The sequence below is a fragment of the Pipra filicauda genome, unplaced genomic scaffold (assembly GCF_003945595.2).
Source record: "Pipra filicauda isolate LSUMZ 115617 unplaced genomic scaffold, ASM394559v2 scaffold95_size2449627_pilon, whole genome shotgun sequence".
Lineage (NCBI taxonomy): Eukaryota > Metazoa > Chordata > Aves > Passeriformes > Pipridae > Pipra > Pipra filicauda.
In genome coordinates, this window is record NW_024105153.1 from 1,515,018 (window position 1) to 1,534,847 (window position 19,830).

Below are 19,830 nucleotides of genomic sequence, written 5' to 3' on the forward strand. Positions count from 1 at the left end.
TACTTTCCAACCATGGTGCACAAGGAAATATTGAATCTCCACAACTGCCACAGGCTCCCACATGGAAAACCTCCAAGGCTCCCTCCCAGCTACCCAAAAACCATCTGCCTCTGCTGCGTGACACCACCCTGAAGAGCCAAAAGCGTCAAATTCAGCAGTTGCAGCACACGCTGGGCCGCTGTCACAGTGCTACAGAGATGACTCTTCACCGACATAAATCAATGCAATAACTTTTTTTTTTAAAATAGGTAGAATAGAACAGACACTATGAAAAAAAAAACAATTTTTATTCAGTTGAAAAGAAGTCATTTACTCAATCACATTAACTATGCTAAAAATGATTTTTTTTCTGACTACACCAGCAGTTAAATATTTTCAGCACCAATTCAGGACACATTAGTGACATTTATCACAACAGGTCTATTTCTCAATGTAAAGGACATACTAACTTCAGTAGCTGCTACTAGGAAAGGAGTAAGCAGAGGACTGCCTTTCTTCCCAAATACTCATGAGTGAAAGTAGCAACTTCTAGAAATAAATAACTGCCAAATTATCTCCCAAATCTTTAAATCGATCTTTTAAAAATAGAGTTAAAATAGATATCTTAATATGAGCTATCATAGATTTTATTTGTATGTGCTGAATACTCCAAAATGCGAGTAGTTGAGCAAGCATCCAGTACATAACTTTTAAAATAGTTCTTCCCTCCCCACAATATCAACCCCATTTTTTATCCATGTCATGCTGGTTAGATCCCTATCTCTAGTGACTTCCCAGTAAACACCACGCTGTTTGATATCGCTAGGATATGCTACCATTCTATGAGTGAAAGAAGTCAGTGACCTGGTGAAATACCACCAACTCACATGAACAGAAAATTCATCCAGTCATTGGCTCGTTATCTCTGAACATCAAACAAATCCTAAGCTTTAGTTTTTCAAAGCCTTTGTGGTCTTCCTCTTGCTGGGCCAGTTCAGAAGGTCATCACTGAAGGCAGAACCGATGAAGGCAAAGAAACCAAAAAGCAGCAGATAGTACTGTCTCTCTCTGTCCTTTTAAACAAATCAAGTTCGCACAAAACAAAAGGAGACAAGGTTAAAATGAAGTTTATTAGTTTTTTTGGCTTTTTTAAGCTTTTTTTATATAAAACTGTTTGTGAAACAGCTATTTTTATTCCCATGGCAGAGTGACCCCTGAAAGATGCACTAACCCCTTTCTTAAGGCCTTAACAAGAAAAAATTATGATTTTTTTTGTTTTGTTCCTTAAACTCAAATGTTTTAAAATTACATAATTTACAAAAAAACCCCCACCCCAAATAACCATATAGTGTAGGCTGTTACACTGACATTCCCTCTTCCTTCCTTAGGAAAAGCAAATACATAAAATAAAAAGAAGGGCCAAGTGGATTTTCCCCAATCACTTTGAAGATACATTGACTCCACCAACATTCAGACTTCCTTTTGTTCCCCAATCTGGCAGGTAAACCATGACTTCCTCTCACCTGCCTTTCAAACTGAAGGCAGCTTCTTGGAATGATTTGGGGGTGCACTTTGTTGCCATAAAGGAGAGATACTCCCTTGCCTCGTGTGGGACAGCTGTTCCCACACAAATGAGGTGTATGGGATCAAAGAGGCAGCAGCCTCTTACTTCATGAGTCTCATGACCCAAGGGTCTTCAGATGTTTTTCAAGCTTACGCCATTAACAGTGTTTCTCAAAACACTGCCCCTCAGAACAAGTACTGAAACCCCATCACCTGCAACCATCCAAGCCTTCCTCCCACACCCCGCAATCATCAGTATTTTATTTGCCTTTTAAAATGGAATTTCATTGAATGTTGTGAGAAAGAAAGCAAGACGAACAGAGACAAGTCCTGTTTGGAGTGCTCCCAGTTCTGCTGTTCTTTCCCACAAAATGTTAGGCTCAATGAGCCTTGCTTTAATTTTGGGTTTAATATTTACTTAAGCTATAGGTTTCTTTTTTAATTTATATGGGGTTTTGTTAATCAAAAGCATCAAAAGGGATATAGCGCACCTTTCATTTAAAACAAAGTCTTTCAAGACTAAAAAATAGATCTTTATATATATATATATTTATCCCTCCCTCTTTAATTCCCCCCACCTGTTTCCTTTTTCCCCCTCCCCTTCCCACTGTCACTATGGAGATTGTGTCCATGGAAACAGCTGGTTCAGACTCCTTGGTCAGATTCTGTGATGTCATCAGTCTTGAGTGTGATGTAAGAATTTATGAAGGAAGTGCTGGCATTGGCAGGCACGTCGAGAGGGGGCATGGCTGCACAGTGGGAGAGATTCCATTCAGTCACGAATGTCCACCGCTTTTTATCTCAACAGCCTAACCTGAAAAACAAAGTGAAAATAATATTGGAATGGTTCCTTGCCTCTGCCTGCCAGCAGGCCCTCCCCGGCTTTGGAAAAACCCACTCAGCACCTACCACAGCAGTAACACCGAGAGCTCTTTAGTTTTGTGGACTGAAAATGGATGGAAGCACAATGGTGAGGAGTTCATAAAAGCAAATCCATGGATAAAAAGCATTAGTTTAACAATCAGTAAAAGATTAAACAAGCCCAGTTATGGAGCAGGTCCAGGATGACAGGATGATCCGTGCCACGATTCTGACAGAGCCACTACCGCCAGCAGCCAGACAGGAGCTCGCTCACCTCGTGCTCGCTCCTCACACTGACGGTGAGAACGGGAAACAGAGGGGCCAAGTGTTCCAATGTGATGACAGCTTCCGGGATGCCATGTTGCCCCTCAGGGACTGGACCCAAGTGTTTTCATATACAGGTCACCCCACTACCGTGCAACAGTGCTTTCCGGTGAACATGTAGCAGACAGTGAAACCAGTATCAAAATTACAGGAGTCCAGTCGCAGGAACCAAATCTGGGAAATGGCTACATGTGGTTTAACTAATTGGAGGGCAGGTAATATTTCTTTATGTTGCTTTTTTGTTCTAATTGTCATGTTATGGTGGTGGCAGCAGTTCTCAAAAGGACTAAGCTTGTGATGTCTTTCAACACAAATGTGGAAATGTCCAAGTGTTTGGCACATGTTCTCCCTGTCCACAAATTCTCTGAGGCGAGAAAATGAACTTCAGGAGTTTGCTAGGTTGGTGGAAGCTCAGTTCAAAAGAGAAACCACAATTTCATTTCTCTACGCTATGGTTCTCATTCTTAATCTGCACAGAGAGAAAGCAAAGCTTGAAATAATATATTCCTTTTTTCCCTTCTCCCAACAATTTATTTATTTACTAAGGTTACTTACTTTGATATGACTTAGATAAATCCCTTCCTACCAGCTAGTGAGCTTGGGAAAAGGAAAAAATTTGCAACATAAGTGATGCATATGGAAAGCAGTTAACTGAATTAGAGGTGTGCCTGGGAACGAAGTAACACCCATGTTCATTCATAGCTGGCAATTAAGCTCCAGGAACCCTAACTAAGTGTGATACAGAAGTCAGTGCTGCTCTCATCATCAGCACATCAATTAGATTACATCCCAGCAAGCCTAACACTTGGCTGAAAATATCCCCCACCCAGGGGTGCCAGGCTGAGAGTGAAGAGAGAGTCAGGCGAGTACGTACAAAAACCAGACAGGCAAAGCTGTGGAGCTACAGCTGAAGAGGAAAGGGGGGAGGTTCCTAGAGAGTTCAGGCAGCTGACCTTTGTGGTGTTCATTACTGTGCAACTGCGAGCCCTTGCTGAAGGAGTGTCAAGGCCGTGTTGCTGTCTCTGGCTCCTGTACAACTGCAGCATGCCCATGCCTGGAATTGGTCCAGAGCATTAGGCACTGGCTCAGGGAAGAAACAGGCTCAACACAGAGAGAGTCCTTCCTCGTTCCTGGACAAGATCCAGAGCACCAGACTTTCTCTCACAGTCACTCTCCAGATCTGGACTTGATCCAAATGTTCTAGAGGCAACTGGCTCAGGGAGAGAGAAGCAACAGAGACAGAATACACTGACTTGCCTGGATGTTATCCAACATGCAGGATTTTTCTTAACTTGCTGGGCTCAGGAGTGAACCAGGACTCCAACAGCCCAGTAATCTCACTGAGAGACCATTCTATCTTACACTAAGGCCAGCAGAAGGGCAGTTCTTTAATTATCACAGTAACACAACAAATATTTTTAATGTAATTGGATCTTTTAGATTTGCTTGGGTTTTATATTTTGTAATGCAAGGTCAGGTTGAAGAACTTAATTTTTAAGACATTCTCAACATCAAAAGGAGGTGGCATAATAGGACCTTCAGATAAGAGCTACTTGAGGCAAAAGTGGATTTGGAAAGAAATGATACTTTAGAGAGATGTCTAGAAAACACAGTGAACATGGTACAGAGATTCCACAGCCTGCAAGGTCTTAAGCCAATACACTCCTATCATATATAAAAAAAGAGTTAGCACTGGAAAATAATGCAGGAAACAAAGCTGTGTAAAAGGTCTCTGGGACACTGTTCACCAGTGCCTTAAAAGAACGGCCCAAAAATCATCACTGATAAGATTTTCCTAGTGTTAAACAGTTGTAACAGGCAACTTTGTCTGTGAGACCACTCTCCTGTTTTAACATCATGAATTACCTTGCCTGTTACATTTTAAGGAAAAGAGAAAAGCTTAAAGAAATCCCAATGACCTTTACCATGGAAGGAAAAAGCTACTCAAACACTGAATACTGTTAAATACTGTTTGCATGGTAACTGTTAAAACAACACTCCAAAGCCAAGAAAGAAGGCTGTTTAAAATGAAAAACCACAGAACGTAGCAGAGCTAAACCAAGTCAGCAGTCAGTCTACAAAGTGTTTATATGAAACACTATCTGTCTTCTGCTACTGCACTAAAACGCCAGAATTTTCCAATTAATCTCTCATCTTTCACAGAAAACATCATTAAAAGTATTTCACAATCACGTAACTCTAAAAATAGGAAATATTTTAAGGTAGGGGATGTGCCTGGGAAGCAAGAGAATGGCAGTGAGGGAAGAGGATTATCATCATCAGCTCCAAGCACTGACATGAAAGAGCAGCTTCACCTGCATGATTGCATGAAAAGGACTGAGAAGCAACTATCTTGAGTAAGAAATGCAACTAAGCAGTGAAATGAAGGTAAGAGACCTTCTTGGGCTGCAGTTTCATGGAAAGGGTACCAACAAATATTAATTTGAAACCAAATACTTACTTCACTTTATTCTACTCTGTTGCCTTTGAACAACCGTGCACTTGCCATTGAATACAAAATAAGAAATCCCAACCCCATCCTGTTCCTTGGGTGCTACTCCCTCCTTGTGCCAGTGTATTTTCCCAGCCATACAGTGAACCAGATTGGGAAAATGACCCAGCTCAGACGCTAACATGACAAAAAGCAGTTTCAGACAAACTGAACTCCCCATCAAGTTCACACATGGCTGTATGAATGCTGGGATTAGACAAAGGAGGAGGCAGGAAGGAAGTGCAGTGGGGCACTTGGGGCACATTACAAAGTTACAAAATTGTGAGCACTTCTGGATATAGTTCCACCTTCTTTGACCCAGGTCTGTTCACAAAATGGAGAAAAACACAGGGCTAATAGAAACGCAGTGGGCTCCCGCTAAGACTAATTTAGTTATCTACATTTCTAGAAAACAGGGGAATCCTAGATTACAATAATCCTGAACTCATCAATATTTTAATTATTCCTTACAGACTTACAATCTAAGATACTTCAAGGAGTTTATTTATTTATAGGGAAGCTTACTATTAACTACTCTGAGACTTGCAAAAACACCCCTTCAGATCCTTAGGGACACGATACAAAAGGAGATTTCTGCCACTGGTTTAGCTGAGAGAGTAATCAGGCAGTCGTAACAGCTAACAAGCTTTGCCTTTCACTGCTTAACAGAAGGAACTGCTGCAGAAATACAAAAAAGTGAAGTCACTAGCCTGAACAGAACGGTAGCAGGAGGAAAAAAAATCATTACAAATTTTCTGAATGTACACAAAAGCACCTTGATTTCTCATAGAAATGGGGAAGGCACTGGAAAGAGCCCCAGAAGGCAGCAGCGGAAACTGGAAACTCTCCCCAACTCACCTGTGCTTGCTTTTATATCCATTCCCAGGAGTACACTTCCCCCCTCACCCCCGCTCCGACTGCTCTGTGCTGAGGCTGCCTTTCACCATCTTGTTCTGCAAGGAGGGAAGAGAGCAAGGAAGGGGGGGCTGACAAACCAGCAAGCCAAACAGAGGAGGAAAAAGAAAATGAGGGAGCAACGGAAGACAGGGGTAGGGAAAGTGAACATACAGAAAGTGAGAGAGAGAAAGAGAAGTCAGTATTGGAACCAGACATAGATTTTTCAGACAGAGTTTTCCCTGAGACAAAAGCAGGCAATTCTGCAAAAGTAAAGAGTTTGAGATATGAAAGCCTGGGTATATTTTAAGAAACACAGAATTTAACACAAAAGGATAGAACAAGCTGAGAAGCATCACTTTAAAATTGCTCCAGAGATGGCTTAAGATAATCTAAGACTGCAGAGCCACCAAAAGGTGAGGTATCCCATACCCTTTATAGACTACTCAGTGCCTCGGCATCCTCCTCTGCTCTGTTGCAACCACATTTGCTGCGAAGCAGACACAGAGCCAGTTGGATTTGTGAGAGGAAGCTAACCCTTCAAAAGATGATTAGTTTTCAGACAGCGTTTTCCCTGTGATAAAAGCTGATATTTTGCATAAGTAGCACATTCAGGACATGGTTGGTTGAAGCATCAATGCTGACAGAAGGAAATGGGAAAGCTCACTGGGGAGCACAGGGAAAGGCAGGACCAGTCCCTCTGGACTTAGCTTGCTTATGCCTGAAGTGTCAAGCGCAGTTAATGAGGCGAGAAGCACCTTTGCTCTCCAGGAGCCGCTTATTATGATGAAGTGTATTTACCGATGTGAGGCATGGACTGCAAAAGGGCAAGAAGCACAGCACTGGGGGACTTACTCAGTGCTAGTGGATTTATAAAGTTAGCTCTTCCACCCATTAACTACAGAAGGGTGAGGTATTAAACAGATACTAATTAGCTAATAATGCTAAGCTGGTGTTACCTAACAGCATGGCTTTCAATGGTCTTAAAGTCTTTCTTCCTCTCAATTGCTCAGGTTTATATAATGCAAAAAAAAAAAAATTGATGCCATTTGTTCTCCAGTCATTCTAGGTTTTCAACCTTCCTGTTCCTGCCTTGTCACTGTCTGGAACTCCCCTTTCCAGCCACTACAGTGGAAGGAGCAGAGTGATCCTATATTCTGCACTGCAGAAGAATTTGAAACAAACCAGTAATGATTAGTGAAACACATGGTGAGGGCAGAGTCACAGCCAAGCAAAGACAACTCTGCTTGAATTCAAACAAATGATTCGTGTCTTTACTAAGCAAAAGCCAACAAATCTCAGTGACAAAGAGAGGCTGCTGGTATTGAATTTCTGGTTTTGATGCAACAAAGAAAACAATCTGCGGTGGGACAGTTTTGAACAAAATTCAAAATTGTATTGCCTCATGAAGTACCTTTATGAACTTAACTGGTAGTTTTCCCCCTCTCACCCCCCCTCAGATTATTTTAGAAACCCATATGCCTTCTCAAAAACTTCTCTGGGAGGCTGGATTCTTTGTCTGAAACTGAAACAGTTGTTTCCTTTCACCGAAGGGAGCACCATCACTGCAAGTGCTCAGGTACAACAGCAATGACTTGAGCCATCTATGTAACACTGTGTTTCCCTGTAATAATCAGGCAATGGGCAGCAAAAATAAAAAAGCCTTCAAAACCCCAGCCTTCTGTCACGGTTTAAACCCCAGCTGGCAACTAAGTACCAGGAAGAAAATAACCATTCCAGCCCAAACCAGGACACCCTCCAACTATCTTTAGCCAAATATCCAAAGTTGGGCAAAGGGCTGCATTCCACAGTAAGGGGAACTCATCCTTCCCGTTTTTGTTTGGCAAGATCTGCAGGTTCTTGTAGCATTTAATGCATCAATTTAAGCTTGCTGTACATTGTCAACATTATTCCACAATTGTGCAGAATAATTTATTTTCTTTTATATGATGAAAAGTAGGCCAATTCTGGATAACACCCTGAATGTGCACACTGAATCTTTCAGCACGTTTTAAATACGTGTGCATAAATACATCATTTTGTGGTAGAACACCCAGAAAGGAATACAAGACTGATTCTTGCATGTTTACAAAAGACAGATTAACCATAATCTGTGAAGACAAAAGACCACCAGATGTCAGTCTAGTTCTAGGCAGAGAAGAGATCTGCAGATGAGAACTAAATGGAGACTAACCCCCACTAGAAAGCAACATAATTCTTCCCTATTATGGTTTATTTTCCAGCACAAGCCATCCCCACTCTTGCACAATTCCTGTTGTATCCAACGGGCCACAAGAACTGGATACTTCTGAGCATTTAAAATTGGAAGACTGGTATCCACATCCTCCCTTACAGGCTGGGAAGGGCATTCCCAGCACTGTATCCCGTTACTTATGAGTACAAGAGAGTATGTACTGTCTACCTTGTCTCCTCTTTCCATACAGACAGCTCTTAGCACCACAGTGTTTGCAGGCTCCAGGGACACTTAGTTAAGGATACCCAAACCCTGGGCAGAAGCAGCATATGGGTCTTCTGAGCCAAAGATCTACAGAACAACCCAACAGATTTATTGAAGGCTGAGTGGTAGGACTCAGTCTAAAAGCTACCACTACACTAGAAAACAGTGTTTCCCACAACCAGGAGGACTTTTCCATAAGCCATTTTTATTCCTTCTTGCATCCTCAGTAAATTCGAGGAGAAAACCCACAGACAGTTCAATGTAGCACTCAAACAGAAACAGTGAGGCAATGTACTGATTCTATCACAGAATTTAGGAAATGAAGCTGAGCTTGCTAGAGTCATCAAGGATCTAAAGAACAACTGAACAGATGGGACAAAAATTTTATCTTCTTAAACTCTGTATTCTTCTTGAGTTGATGTCTGCCCCCAGCAAACACATACCACAAGCACACATCACAGAGGAATTACACTAGAATTACACATTAGAAGCATATCTGACTGCAGATGTTATCCAGGTATAAAATTACTAATCCAAATTTAAAAACCAGAAGAAGGTAGCAAAAAAACAAGTCTAATTCAGGAGAGGATTCTTACCTTGTGCTTGGGGCACCTCACTGAGAAATTCTCTTCGTTTAGTAAACAATCTAAAGGAGGAGAAGACAGAAATTTATTACTTTTTAAATGAAAACCAACTTGAATAATACATCACGTGTTAATCTTGCCTCACAGGTATAAATTTTTCATTCAAAGATCTCTTATAGGAATACTATGTTATTAGAAGGTTCATCCCTTCCACCCCCAAAGTTTTAGCAAACAAAATTACTCAACACCCCAAGTGACAAAATTACTCAACACCCCAGATTACCAAGCATTCCTGGTTTTCCCGATGCTCTGTATGCAGTAAGAATCATAACAGCAAATCTACAAATCCTGTGCCCCAATCCCATTCAGCTTTTCCAAACTTCCTTGCTTCAGCACAACGAAGATAGACACATTCATCCAACTTGAACAGACGATCCTTGTTTTTCATAGCAAAATCATTGCCTTTCATCCTTACCCCAAGGCCCTGCCAACATCAGGGGAAGAAGGGGTGTGTGTCTCTAGATATGGGTGTATACAGCTTATCTGCAATCCCAAATCCTGGTCATCAGTTTACACTGTGACACTATGTCTGGTAGTCAGGTCACTCATGCTGCTCTTGGATCTGCTTCCATGACTCATATATGTGAAGCTTCTATGAGCTACAAAATAGTTTAATTAATGATTTAAACCTATTGCAAAAAGTGGGGCACCTATGTAGGATTGCTTATTTAGGAACAAATTAAGCAATACTGCCATTTGAAAAGCATTTCTTTAGCAGCACTGCCAGTCTAAGAGTTGTTTCTCCTCTCATACCCTCTCCCAGACTACACCTCTGAGGGATGAGTCGGCTTCCAGAACTCCAGCCGAGGGAAAAAGCAGCACTCCCCTCAGAGCGTTCAGCTGCCTCCCCTGGGCACCCTGAACTGCAGGGTCACCTCTCAACCTGCCCAAATGTCTGACACTGTTCTGTTCCAGCCGCCTCCCCCACGGGAGGCAGGCTGACCCAGCACTACCACCACACCAGTAGGGCCAAGCACCACCACCCCCTCAGCGTGACCAACACCGATCGGGAGAATTCAGCAAGGTGCTCACGACCTCCTGTCTGCTCCAACCTACCCCAACAGCTCACAAGTGAAAGAAGCACAATGGTAAATAAAATGTGCTAATTTAAAATGCTCTTAAGTATGTAGCATAACCAGTGCTACCTGCTGTTTCAATCTGCTGGAAGAGTTTAGCAGACAGCAGGAGACTGGAACTAAAGCTTGAGGGAAAAGCTTTCTAGATACCCAGGCTTTGGCAGAGCATCCCTCTGCTATGAAATGCCTATGTTTCAACACGAATGCCTCTGGCCTGAATCAAAGGGAAACAGCATGCAATGGGCTAAGTTATTTGAGAGATTTTAGGAAAGAGGAGTAAAACCCTCAGTCCTGCCACAGATAATTTCAAATGCAGCATTAGCAAATCACAGGAAATAAATAAAATGTTTTCTCATTATAAGGGCAGGAGTCGTACATTTAGTCTACAGCATGAATTATCACTGCATAATACAGCAATCATCAAAAATATACAGAGCAATCATAAAAACATACACAGTATGTTAGAACAGGATGGAGTTTTCTTCTTTCTTGGAAACTCAACATCGGTAATGAATGCAGTTCTCTAGCTAGTACATCAGAAAGGAAGATTGTACAAGGATCAGAAAGAACTGCCAGAAACCTTGTACCTCATGCCTGATCTGTGATGGAGCTCAATTTCTTACTAAGATCAGCATTTTTGTTGCAAATACTAATAGCAGATCCAATTAATAGCAATTTTTTTTGTTTCTATTAAAGGACAACTATGAAAAATTTCATCAGTACACTGTAGAAAATCATCTGAATACCAATAAGGCAGAAATTGTTCATCATTACAAAGCTGGCCTGGATTCTGGTTAGCAGTTCCAAGTATTTTATATCACAGATTACAATTCATCATGAAGTCAGCAGACGCATAGCTATGATCAGCTCATTGTGGCAGAAAGGGAAAAGAACTGAGACTTGTCCTTGTTTGCTCAGATTTTTCTCCATAAAGTAGTCAGGGAAAACCTAAAACATTTTTAATAGAAGCAATTATTCTTCTGTAAGCTTCATACCTTGTCTCACCCTCTCTGTTCTGCCTGTTACTCATCTTTAATGTTACTTGGGAAGACACAGGATTTCTATCCTCTGAAATTCCATTTCATTTTGCTTTTCCTAATTTACAGTCAAAAATCTTTTTTAAGTGGAACTGCCTACGATACATGTTGTGGGGACAAGTGTGCTACAACCATCAGGATCTGACTCCAGGTGGGGAGGAACAAGCAGAGGGAGAGGATATAAAATTTCAGAAAACAAAGATCCTGTTTCCATGGAGATATCCTAGGACTAAGTTATCTTGAGACATCAGAGGCTCTTCATAAATTTGGACAGACAAAAGCCAAATACAGACAACGTTAACCACAGTCATCTCCATACAAAAATTACTTAAGTAATTAAGTAGCACTACTGATCTTGATTTTTATGCAAATGGATAAGAAATATTCAGCTCTCTTGCACCCTGTACTGCCAGAGATTATTTTCTATGAAAGGAGATTAAAAGAAAGGCTGAATTAGGCTATATAAAAACATCCATATGTACAAACTGGCAACTTATGAAGCCATGTGCCTTGCATAGCAGTCAATTAGCAACAGTGGTGCAAAGCCTGGCTCCTCACCAGGGTGGGACTGGAAATCGACCATTGGCACAGAAGCCAGAGCCCAGGTCACACCACGGGGCCAGCCTTCGGTGCTGCAAGAAACTGGAGTCATTTTGACATATTCCATCCTCCAGTCCTTTCCCAAAAACCTGCTGCCTTTCAAATGAGGCACAGTAACTGACAGGGGACTAACTTCTAACTCACACAGATGCAAGGGTAGAAACATGCTTCAGCTCATGCTGCAACTTCCTCGGAATACGACGTGAATACTTCATCTCAGTGAAGGCATGGTCACTTCCAGGGATACTACACGAACTCAAACACCAAGTGTGTATGACTCCATATAACCTAAAAAACACTCCAGCAAGTGTTTTCTGCCCCTTTTTTTTTTTAAGATACAAAACCAGTCATACATATTTCGAAAGCCTGAAAGCCCTTGTAAGTGTCAACACAAACTTCTGAGGATTCAGAACAGATCTGTGACAAATCCTAAATAAACCAAGGTGGCACCATCCTTCAAAAGCAGGATGGTTGACTTCAAATGAAACTACCACTGAGCTCAAGGAACTTCAGAAATACCCATATCTGATTCAATACAGGAAGGACAGCAGCACTGCATAACGAATAAAAAGGGTTTATAGTCAGACAGCAGGCTGAGGAAAGAAAATAATGCTGATTTGTTTCTCAAGGAAGCCTGAATTTTCTGCTTGGCCGTAAATGAAAATCAAGTCTTATTCCATATAGCTTGTTTATATCTTTTACACAGATTTATTGGAAGAGTGTCTATAGATTAAGATGGCTTCATTACACCCACAGATAAAAACAACTGCAAACAAGGTCTTTTACTGTCACACCATCAGGCTGAAATTTTGAACGCTGTGAATCTACTTCAAGCTGGGGCTCTTTTATTTGTTTTGGTTGAAAACTTCAGCTAAAGTAGCCCAATGATTTCCTTAAAACTTTTTCTTGGAAAAAAGTTATACTGCCCATGTTAAACATCCCAGGAATTTTTCTCTGAAAAGCTCTACCACATCCTGCTTTTCAGTAGGACCTGAATTTTAGCTAAAGCATGCCCTTGCCAGCTACCACAAAATTAGCAAATATAAACTTCTTGAAAGGAGAAAGGGGGATTTTCATGTGCACATCCTCAGGAGAGGCTTCTTAGATTTTAGCTAGGTCCTTCAAAAATTCCACCAAGTATACTTCTGTTTGGGGGTGAGGTCTTTCCTGCAAATGAGCCTCAGCCCTCAGACTTCAGCACCAGACCCAAAAGCAGTGAAGCTGTCAGGGGACATTTCTAAGGATCAAGTGACCTGAAGGAAGAAAGTGACCATTTCAAAACTGCACAATGGGGAGCACTAGTCCAGAAGGCAGAAGTGAAAACATTACTGAGAAAGGCAATCAAACTTCAGAAAGAATGAAGGCTAGTACGGTAAGGAGACCCATGTTACTAGAAGTCAGGAGTGAGGAACTATGGATGAGTGCCAGCAGGAGGCTAAGACCAAATGAGGAGTGATTCAGCCAGAAGAATGGAGACTAAGAACTATTGGGATAAGGCATAGAAAGATGAAATAGAGAAGATAAAGGACAATATACAAGAACAAACCAGGACTAGCAGAGTCTGGTGTAACAAGGAGCTAAGTTAGGAGAACCAAACAGGAATAAGAAAGCCCAGAGAGGAAAAACAGCTAGGAGCAAGAAAGGAGAAGAGGAGGTGATGTAAGAGCAGAGAGTAAGAAGCCAAGCTAGAAAACTGGACAAAGGAAAAGTCAGAAAGGAGTAGGATGAATTCGGTCTTACAAAGACACTGGAATAAGAAATTTGTGAAGAGAAGCCTGAGACCAACTAGATAAAAGGCCTGTGGCTGATATGAAGAACTAGAGGGGAGAACATATCAGACATACAGACTGAAGAAACAGAAAGGAAAATGTATAAAAAAAACCCTGAAGAAGTCTTTGTTCTCACTAAATCATACTCTTCCTGGGGTGAAACCAGGGACTCACCAGTTTTACCAACTCCTCTGCTATTTTTTAAATATGTTTGTGAAACTCACATTCCAAGTATCCCATCTCCATGCAGCTCTTGCAATTTATTACTGCTGTATTACTCAAAGGAGGGAAATTAGCTTGCAATTGTGCTCTCTGACAGATGGCCACATGATAATATGATGTCTCATAACAAAATTGAAAGAAAATCAAGTAAGCATAGCCTTGGAACTTGAACACAAAAATCTACTCCAAAAAAATCTCAAAGGTTGCAAAGTTAAGAAAGAAGTGAAAAAAAATCCAAATTTAATCTAGCTCATTTCTACATATTATATAGTAGACAAATTATATTACATTTAATATGGACTAAATAGTGTAATTATATGCTAGGTTTTGTACACAACACTGCCTCTTCCATGCATGACACAGAACTGCTCTTGGAAATCAGTCATGATTGTACAGTGTATTTGTCATCTGGAGGATCCTACCGCATTTGCTTAAGTGGAGTAGAGTTAATGAGGAAGGTATATCTGAAGAAAAAGGACAATATATTCCTTTTGGTACCTGTATTTAGAATGCAGAAAATGCTACATACTGTATCTAGTAAAACAAGCACCCCAAACTATTGGGAACATTCACTATAATTTATTTTGTCTTTTTCATGGTATTAAAAAGAGCAGGTCACAAACCAGAAACAAATACATACTAAACACAATTTATGAATGCAAATCCACCTGACGATTGTGTGTCTGCAACATACGGTACATAAAAAAGTCTGTTAGTGTTCATGAAACTCTTAGGCATGACAAACACAGAAAATTTCCTGGTTCTACTTTCAGAACTGAGAAGGAATCATATGCAGTAAGCATGATACAGCATCAGCAAGGACAACCATGTTCATGAATGAGTACCCTTCATCCTAACAGGGTGAGGTAGGGCCTTATGGAAACAGTGATTACTACCTTATAAGATACATTCATAAGAACCCAAAATGACACTTCCATAGACACCCTTATTTCTGGCATTTTTTTTGAGTGTGTGGTTTTTGCAACCTGAATTATCATTCTTTCGCATCTTATTTCATGTAAAGTCAAGGATTCTCCATTTATACTGTGGTACTAGTAGTATTCCACCATAATACTAACTTCATAAAGTACTTCTGTTACTATAAAATGCAAATCTCCAAAAGGATGGGATTTCATGGTGAGAGGTACAACACAGTCATCCAGAAATGAGCATACCTACTTCAAATAGTCTAACATTTGAAAAACAGCATAAAATGGGTGGTGAACAAGTGGGCTGCTCTGGAACTGGAATAACAAACAGGAAGCTTGCAATTATTTGCCAGTCAAGAGCTGTAATCTTGAATGTTACTGCCTGTTATCAGAGTAAGTTTTGTATGACAGGAGAAGTGAGTTAGAGGGGACTGAAATACTGGGGTATTATTTATTCTGAGCTGGTTTTTTTTTCCCCAAGAATCAAGTTTATCTCCATGAAAAACTGTCACCCACCAACTCACAAGCCCAGGCTCATAGCTGCAGACAATGGTCTGGATGCTATTAGCTTGTTTAATGATGAAAATTGGACCTACTCAAGAGACTGGCTGAATTGCTTCTTAGGAAGGAGAACTTTCTGGTAACTTGCACCCTTTTAACACAGGGTTTCTATTTTCTGCAAGAAAAGAGTGATCAGTTCTCACACTGCAGTCAAATTTCAGTCACTGTAGCTGCATTCCCCCAAACCAGGCTTTTTCTGCACTTTCAGCTAGATTCTTTTTCATTACAAGTTCCATCTTGTCCCAGTGCATTCCCGTAGGCTGTTTATCTGATGCCGTTTCTCACCATTTATATTACTTTATCTTCACAGTAGGGTGAAAAACAGAAAGGGAATAAATTTGTAAAGTACCCCAGATTACTTAGTGTCATATGATTAGGATAAACACGAAATACAGTTAACATGTCATTTGTTCCTACCTGCATCGATGGCACAAGGGTAATGGTATCGGAAGGAGCAGCCTTTGTTGTAGCAGCCTAAGGTGGCTCCTGGTTCCTGGCAATGGGAACATTTCTGAAAGGGAAACCAAGAAATGGCAGTGAAGATTGCAATCATCTTTCTGAATACCTGTATTTTCCTGGGAATCAACCACATTCCAGCAAAAGTTTTTTGACTAATCACAGTATTAGACTCTATCTTTCCACACCATACAAATAAAGGCCTTTCAAATAGGTAACAATATAACCTCTTTCAAACTACAAACTTTTCAGTTGTTCTAACCCTGTAAGAGATATGAAACGCTCAGCCATTCAGAAAGAACTTGAAGCACTTCTCAAAGCTGTTTTGCTGGCCCACGTTTCAGTACCTGACAATGACATCAGTGTTAAAATTGGAGGAAAAAGAGCTTTTTTGGATCTGCAGCAGCTTTAAAATGAGAACTGGCATGACAAATAATGATTTATAAGACACCATTAGTATAAAAGTAATTTGGTTACATCATTTTCATTATCAGTAGCAGCTGAAGATGATCAAGGCCAAGTTGAACACTTTTTCACAGGTGATCAGAAAAGGTTTATCTGGAGCAGGAGAAGATGCCATGATGGGAAAACACTTCATCATCACAGAAATGGCACATCTCCAAAAGAAGCACTTGCAGTGCTACAAGGATGCTCATACAATTATTGTCAAAGTAGCTCAGACTCATCTGATGACCACATTCAATTTTCATTAGTTAAATCCCATTAGCTCAACTAGTCAGTGATGTATTCAACCATAATATCAGACAGATGGAAATGCAGCAGAATGAAAGCCATTTACTTCATCTTGAATGACTTAAGGAATGACCCAAGGAAGTAAGCCTAGAGTGCATCTCATTCAGACAGCAATTTTATTTCTTGAGTGTACATAGTAACTGATTTCTGTTAACTAATCTAAGATTCTGATGAAAACTGATTTCTGACAGGTTGACATTTTTCCTTTCTAAAAAGATACAGCCACATCTGGCAGAATTCACCAAATGCTAAGAGCCTGCTACTATTTAAAAATTAAAATGCAAATAAATTACTGGCAGAAAAAGAAAAGACAACCTACAATAACTTTTGAGTCATACTTAAGAAACATGGGAATTTTGTTTATTCTGGTGAACAAGGCCTCATATAACTGGTACAGTTCACCTTGAGTTTAGGCTGTGAGAAGCTGCCTTCGGTCACTGACTGCACACAGTGAGCTGATGACATGATCAACAAACACTTTTCCTATTGGAAAAGCTGGTGTCAAACTACATGTGTTCTATTAAGGCTATCAGCAAGCTACACCTGTAGAGCACACGGAACAGATGTGCTCGACCCAGCAGTGCACCTGGCACCGGACAAAGCACGGGTTTCTCACCACACGGGGAGGCTCATCTGCCAAGGTGGCCACATCCACTAGAACACACTCCTTCACATCTCTGATCAGCATACATCTTGCAGTGGGGATCTGGAGAATAGATGTGGCCAAAGCTAACAGCCACAGCACAGTTCCTCACTCCGCATAGCAAACAGGGGTTTGACTACAGTATTTCCAAAACCACTGAGAATATCTGACAGGAATATCTTCCTAGTATTCTGTGCTACGCAAAGATGACTATAGTTTGTATTTAAATGACTGAGTGAAGATGAAAGCAAAACTAGCTCCAGCCATAAACCAGGTGGCCCTCTTCAAATCAAAGCAGATGCAACTAACAGAAAAGCTTGTGAGACGTCAGTTCTTGTGACATCTACAACTGCAGGCTTGAATAACGCCTTCTCTTTTCGGGTATGCCAAAGCATCCGGAGCCTGATCTTCAGCACTCCCTACTAAACTGTGTCTATCTTCTAAGCACTGAATGCGTATCATGACAAACTATTGCAGTACTTACGATGCAAGGGAAGTGTCCCAAAGGCCTAGAAAAAGAGACATGCAAGCAGCTTATTTTTGCCTGTCAGAACATGAACGTTAAGTTTCCAAAGATGAAAAAAAAAGTCTAAACCAATATTGAAATGCACACCAACATATACGGACTGCTAGCCAAACTGCAATGTAATTCACTCTCCCAAGGGAGTAAAAACAAGTTTTATCCATAGAGAATGTTTTTTCCTGGCTACGAAGTCAACTCTAGAAGGGTATTATGTACTGGCAATAGTCCAAGATTCACCTATGCCAAGTACTCAAGAAGTGCAGCTTGAGGAGTTCTGAACCAGAGCTCTTTACCTGTATGCTTTATTCTTGCTTTTAGATATGGCTGACTGAGATTAATCATTCTAAGAGGACAGAACCCAAATTGACTATTCTTTTTGAATGCAGATATGAATTTCTAGTTTTGTTCCTAAGAGGCATTCTGTCCTCCCCACTTTATCTCATCTTTTAAGTACCATCACACCGTTGCAACAGAAGGTCATTCTTCCCCAGAACACTGTGTCCTGTACAGAGCACTCAATTAGAGCATAGGAACTACAGCAGCAGAGATTAAACAGCAGCTGTATAAAATATTTCTTAACACTAAAAAGGCATGTCTTAAGAGTGCGTTGTGTGACACAACTAAAAACAAGACCCCTAGCAAAATTTTTTGTACTTTTCCAAAAGTTAATTTATTCTTTGAACTTCTTTGCTGCATCTAGCATGGTTCATGTTGCTATTCTGAAACTTACAGCAAAAACATGACAGGCATTTTGCTGAATTTTCAACAGAGAATGGGTACGGAATGCTTTCAAATCGGTTGTAGTTAGAGTGATTAGACAGTGAAAGTGGGTAGGTAAGATGCCAGGGCATGAGCCCCAAGCCTTCCTTTCCCCTTTTTTCAGTCTGGCAGACCAATTGAGATTTTTACCAAGGTTACCTGCAGCTACACACCCACAATAGCAATTCCCCAGAGGACTACTATGCCACTGACGGCTCAAGGCAGAGATCATCTGCTGCTGCTGGCTCCCCTGCTGCTGAACAAGTCTCCATTCTGGCAGATGCTTCTGCTTTTCACAAGCCACTGACAGTCTAATGGCCCCATTTCTTCTACCTCCCGGGACCCTCGACCATCTGCTGCTTTCCGGGGAAGCTGAGGGAACCACATACACAATAACTACTCTTTTCTTTTGAGTTGTTCCTTCTTGACACACCACACAGTGACTGCACAAAGCAGACACACTACAAAGCTGCATGGTTCTAAAACATCTTATGAATCTATCACCTAATCTTTGAAAGACACTATCATCATGTAATGCCACATGGTTTCCAAATACACCCAGGTGTTTCCATAAAGACAGAATAAAGTGCTTAAAAAATTCTGGATGGTCTCAGTCTTCTTTTACAAGACATTGCTGCTGTGCTTTAAAAGGTAAAAAGATGCACAGTTCCTACTGGTACTTTCTGTGGTTTTGGTTAGAACCCTTATCTTATGAATTTATGTACACTACAACTAGTAAACATTCTAAAAACAAAATAAAACCACAGAACTTCCTACAGGAAATGTGTGAATTGGGCATAATGACCACTAATCGTTCTCTTTGGTCCATGAGCATATTTTCACCCAAACTCCACCATCCAACAGCCATTTGCCAGCAGATGGTAGCAGCCTGCTTGTCACTTGTAAAGGAATTATAGCATTCTTAGCCAGGGAAACAGCACTCAAGCTCTCAAGGGAAGAGAAATTCCTTTTGCTCAGTAAGCAGCCTGCTTAACCTCCCCTGCTTGAAAGAGCTGAAGGCTGGTACTTGGAGTGTGCTCCCAACGGGAGGTGCCAATGGATAGTAATCATTGCCAGGCATCTAATCAACTCCTGGCCTAAATTAAAAAAAAAAAAAAAAAAAAAAAAAAAGAAGGAAAAAAGAGACCACACAGCGAAGATTGATTCAGAGGTCCTATCTCCACAATTCATCTCTGGCCACAAGGCACATATATCTCACTTAGAACAGGCTGGAGAGACTGAAAAGTGCCATTTAGAAAAGACACTCCATCCCTTGAACTAAATTATC

The 19,830-nt window shown here is 40.9% G+C and overlaps 1 protein-coding gene and 1 long non-coding RNA gene across 6 annotated transcripts in view; one reads left to right on the forward strand and one right to left on the reverse strand.

Moving 5' to 3' along the window:
* Positions 1 to 268: 268 nt before the first annotated feature.
* TCF20 (transcription factor 20) overlaps positions 269 to 19,830 on the reverse strand; it is a 156,201-nt gene continuing 136,639 nt past the window's right edge. For 4 of the 5 annotated variants that reach the window (XM_039391392.1, XM_027722604.2, XM_027722600.2 and 1 more), the window contains 4 exons: positions 15,826 to 15,919; positions 9,167 to 9,216; positions 6,077 to 6,204; positions 269 to 2,356 (listed from right to left, as the gene is read on the reverse strand). In XM_039391392.1, the coding sequence (XP_039247326.1) occupies positions 6,121 to 6,204; positions 9,167 to 9,216; positions 15,826 to 15,919 (228 nt within the window). In that variant the 3' untranslated portion in view covers positions 269 to 2,356; positions 6,077 to 6,120. The remainder of the gene's footprint in view (positions 2,357 to 6,076; positions 6,205 to 9,166; positions 9,217 to 15,825; positions 15,920 to 19,830) is intronic. The other variant, XM_027722607.2, reaches the window with a different exon arrangement.
* Positions 2,276 to 7,166, forward strand: LOC113988750. The gene is made up of 3 exons (XR_003541020.2): positions 2,276 to 2,702; positions 2,805 to 2,942; positions 4,950 to 7,166. It is a non-coding gene; the product is annotated as an uncharacterized LOC113988750 (long non-coding RNA).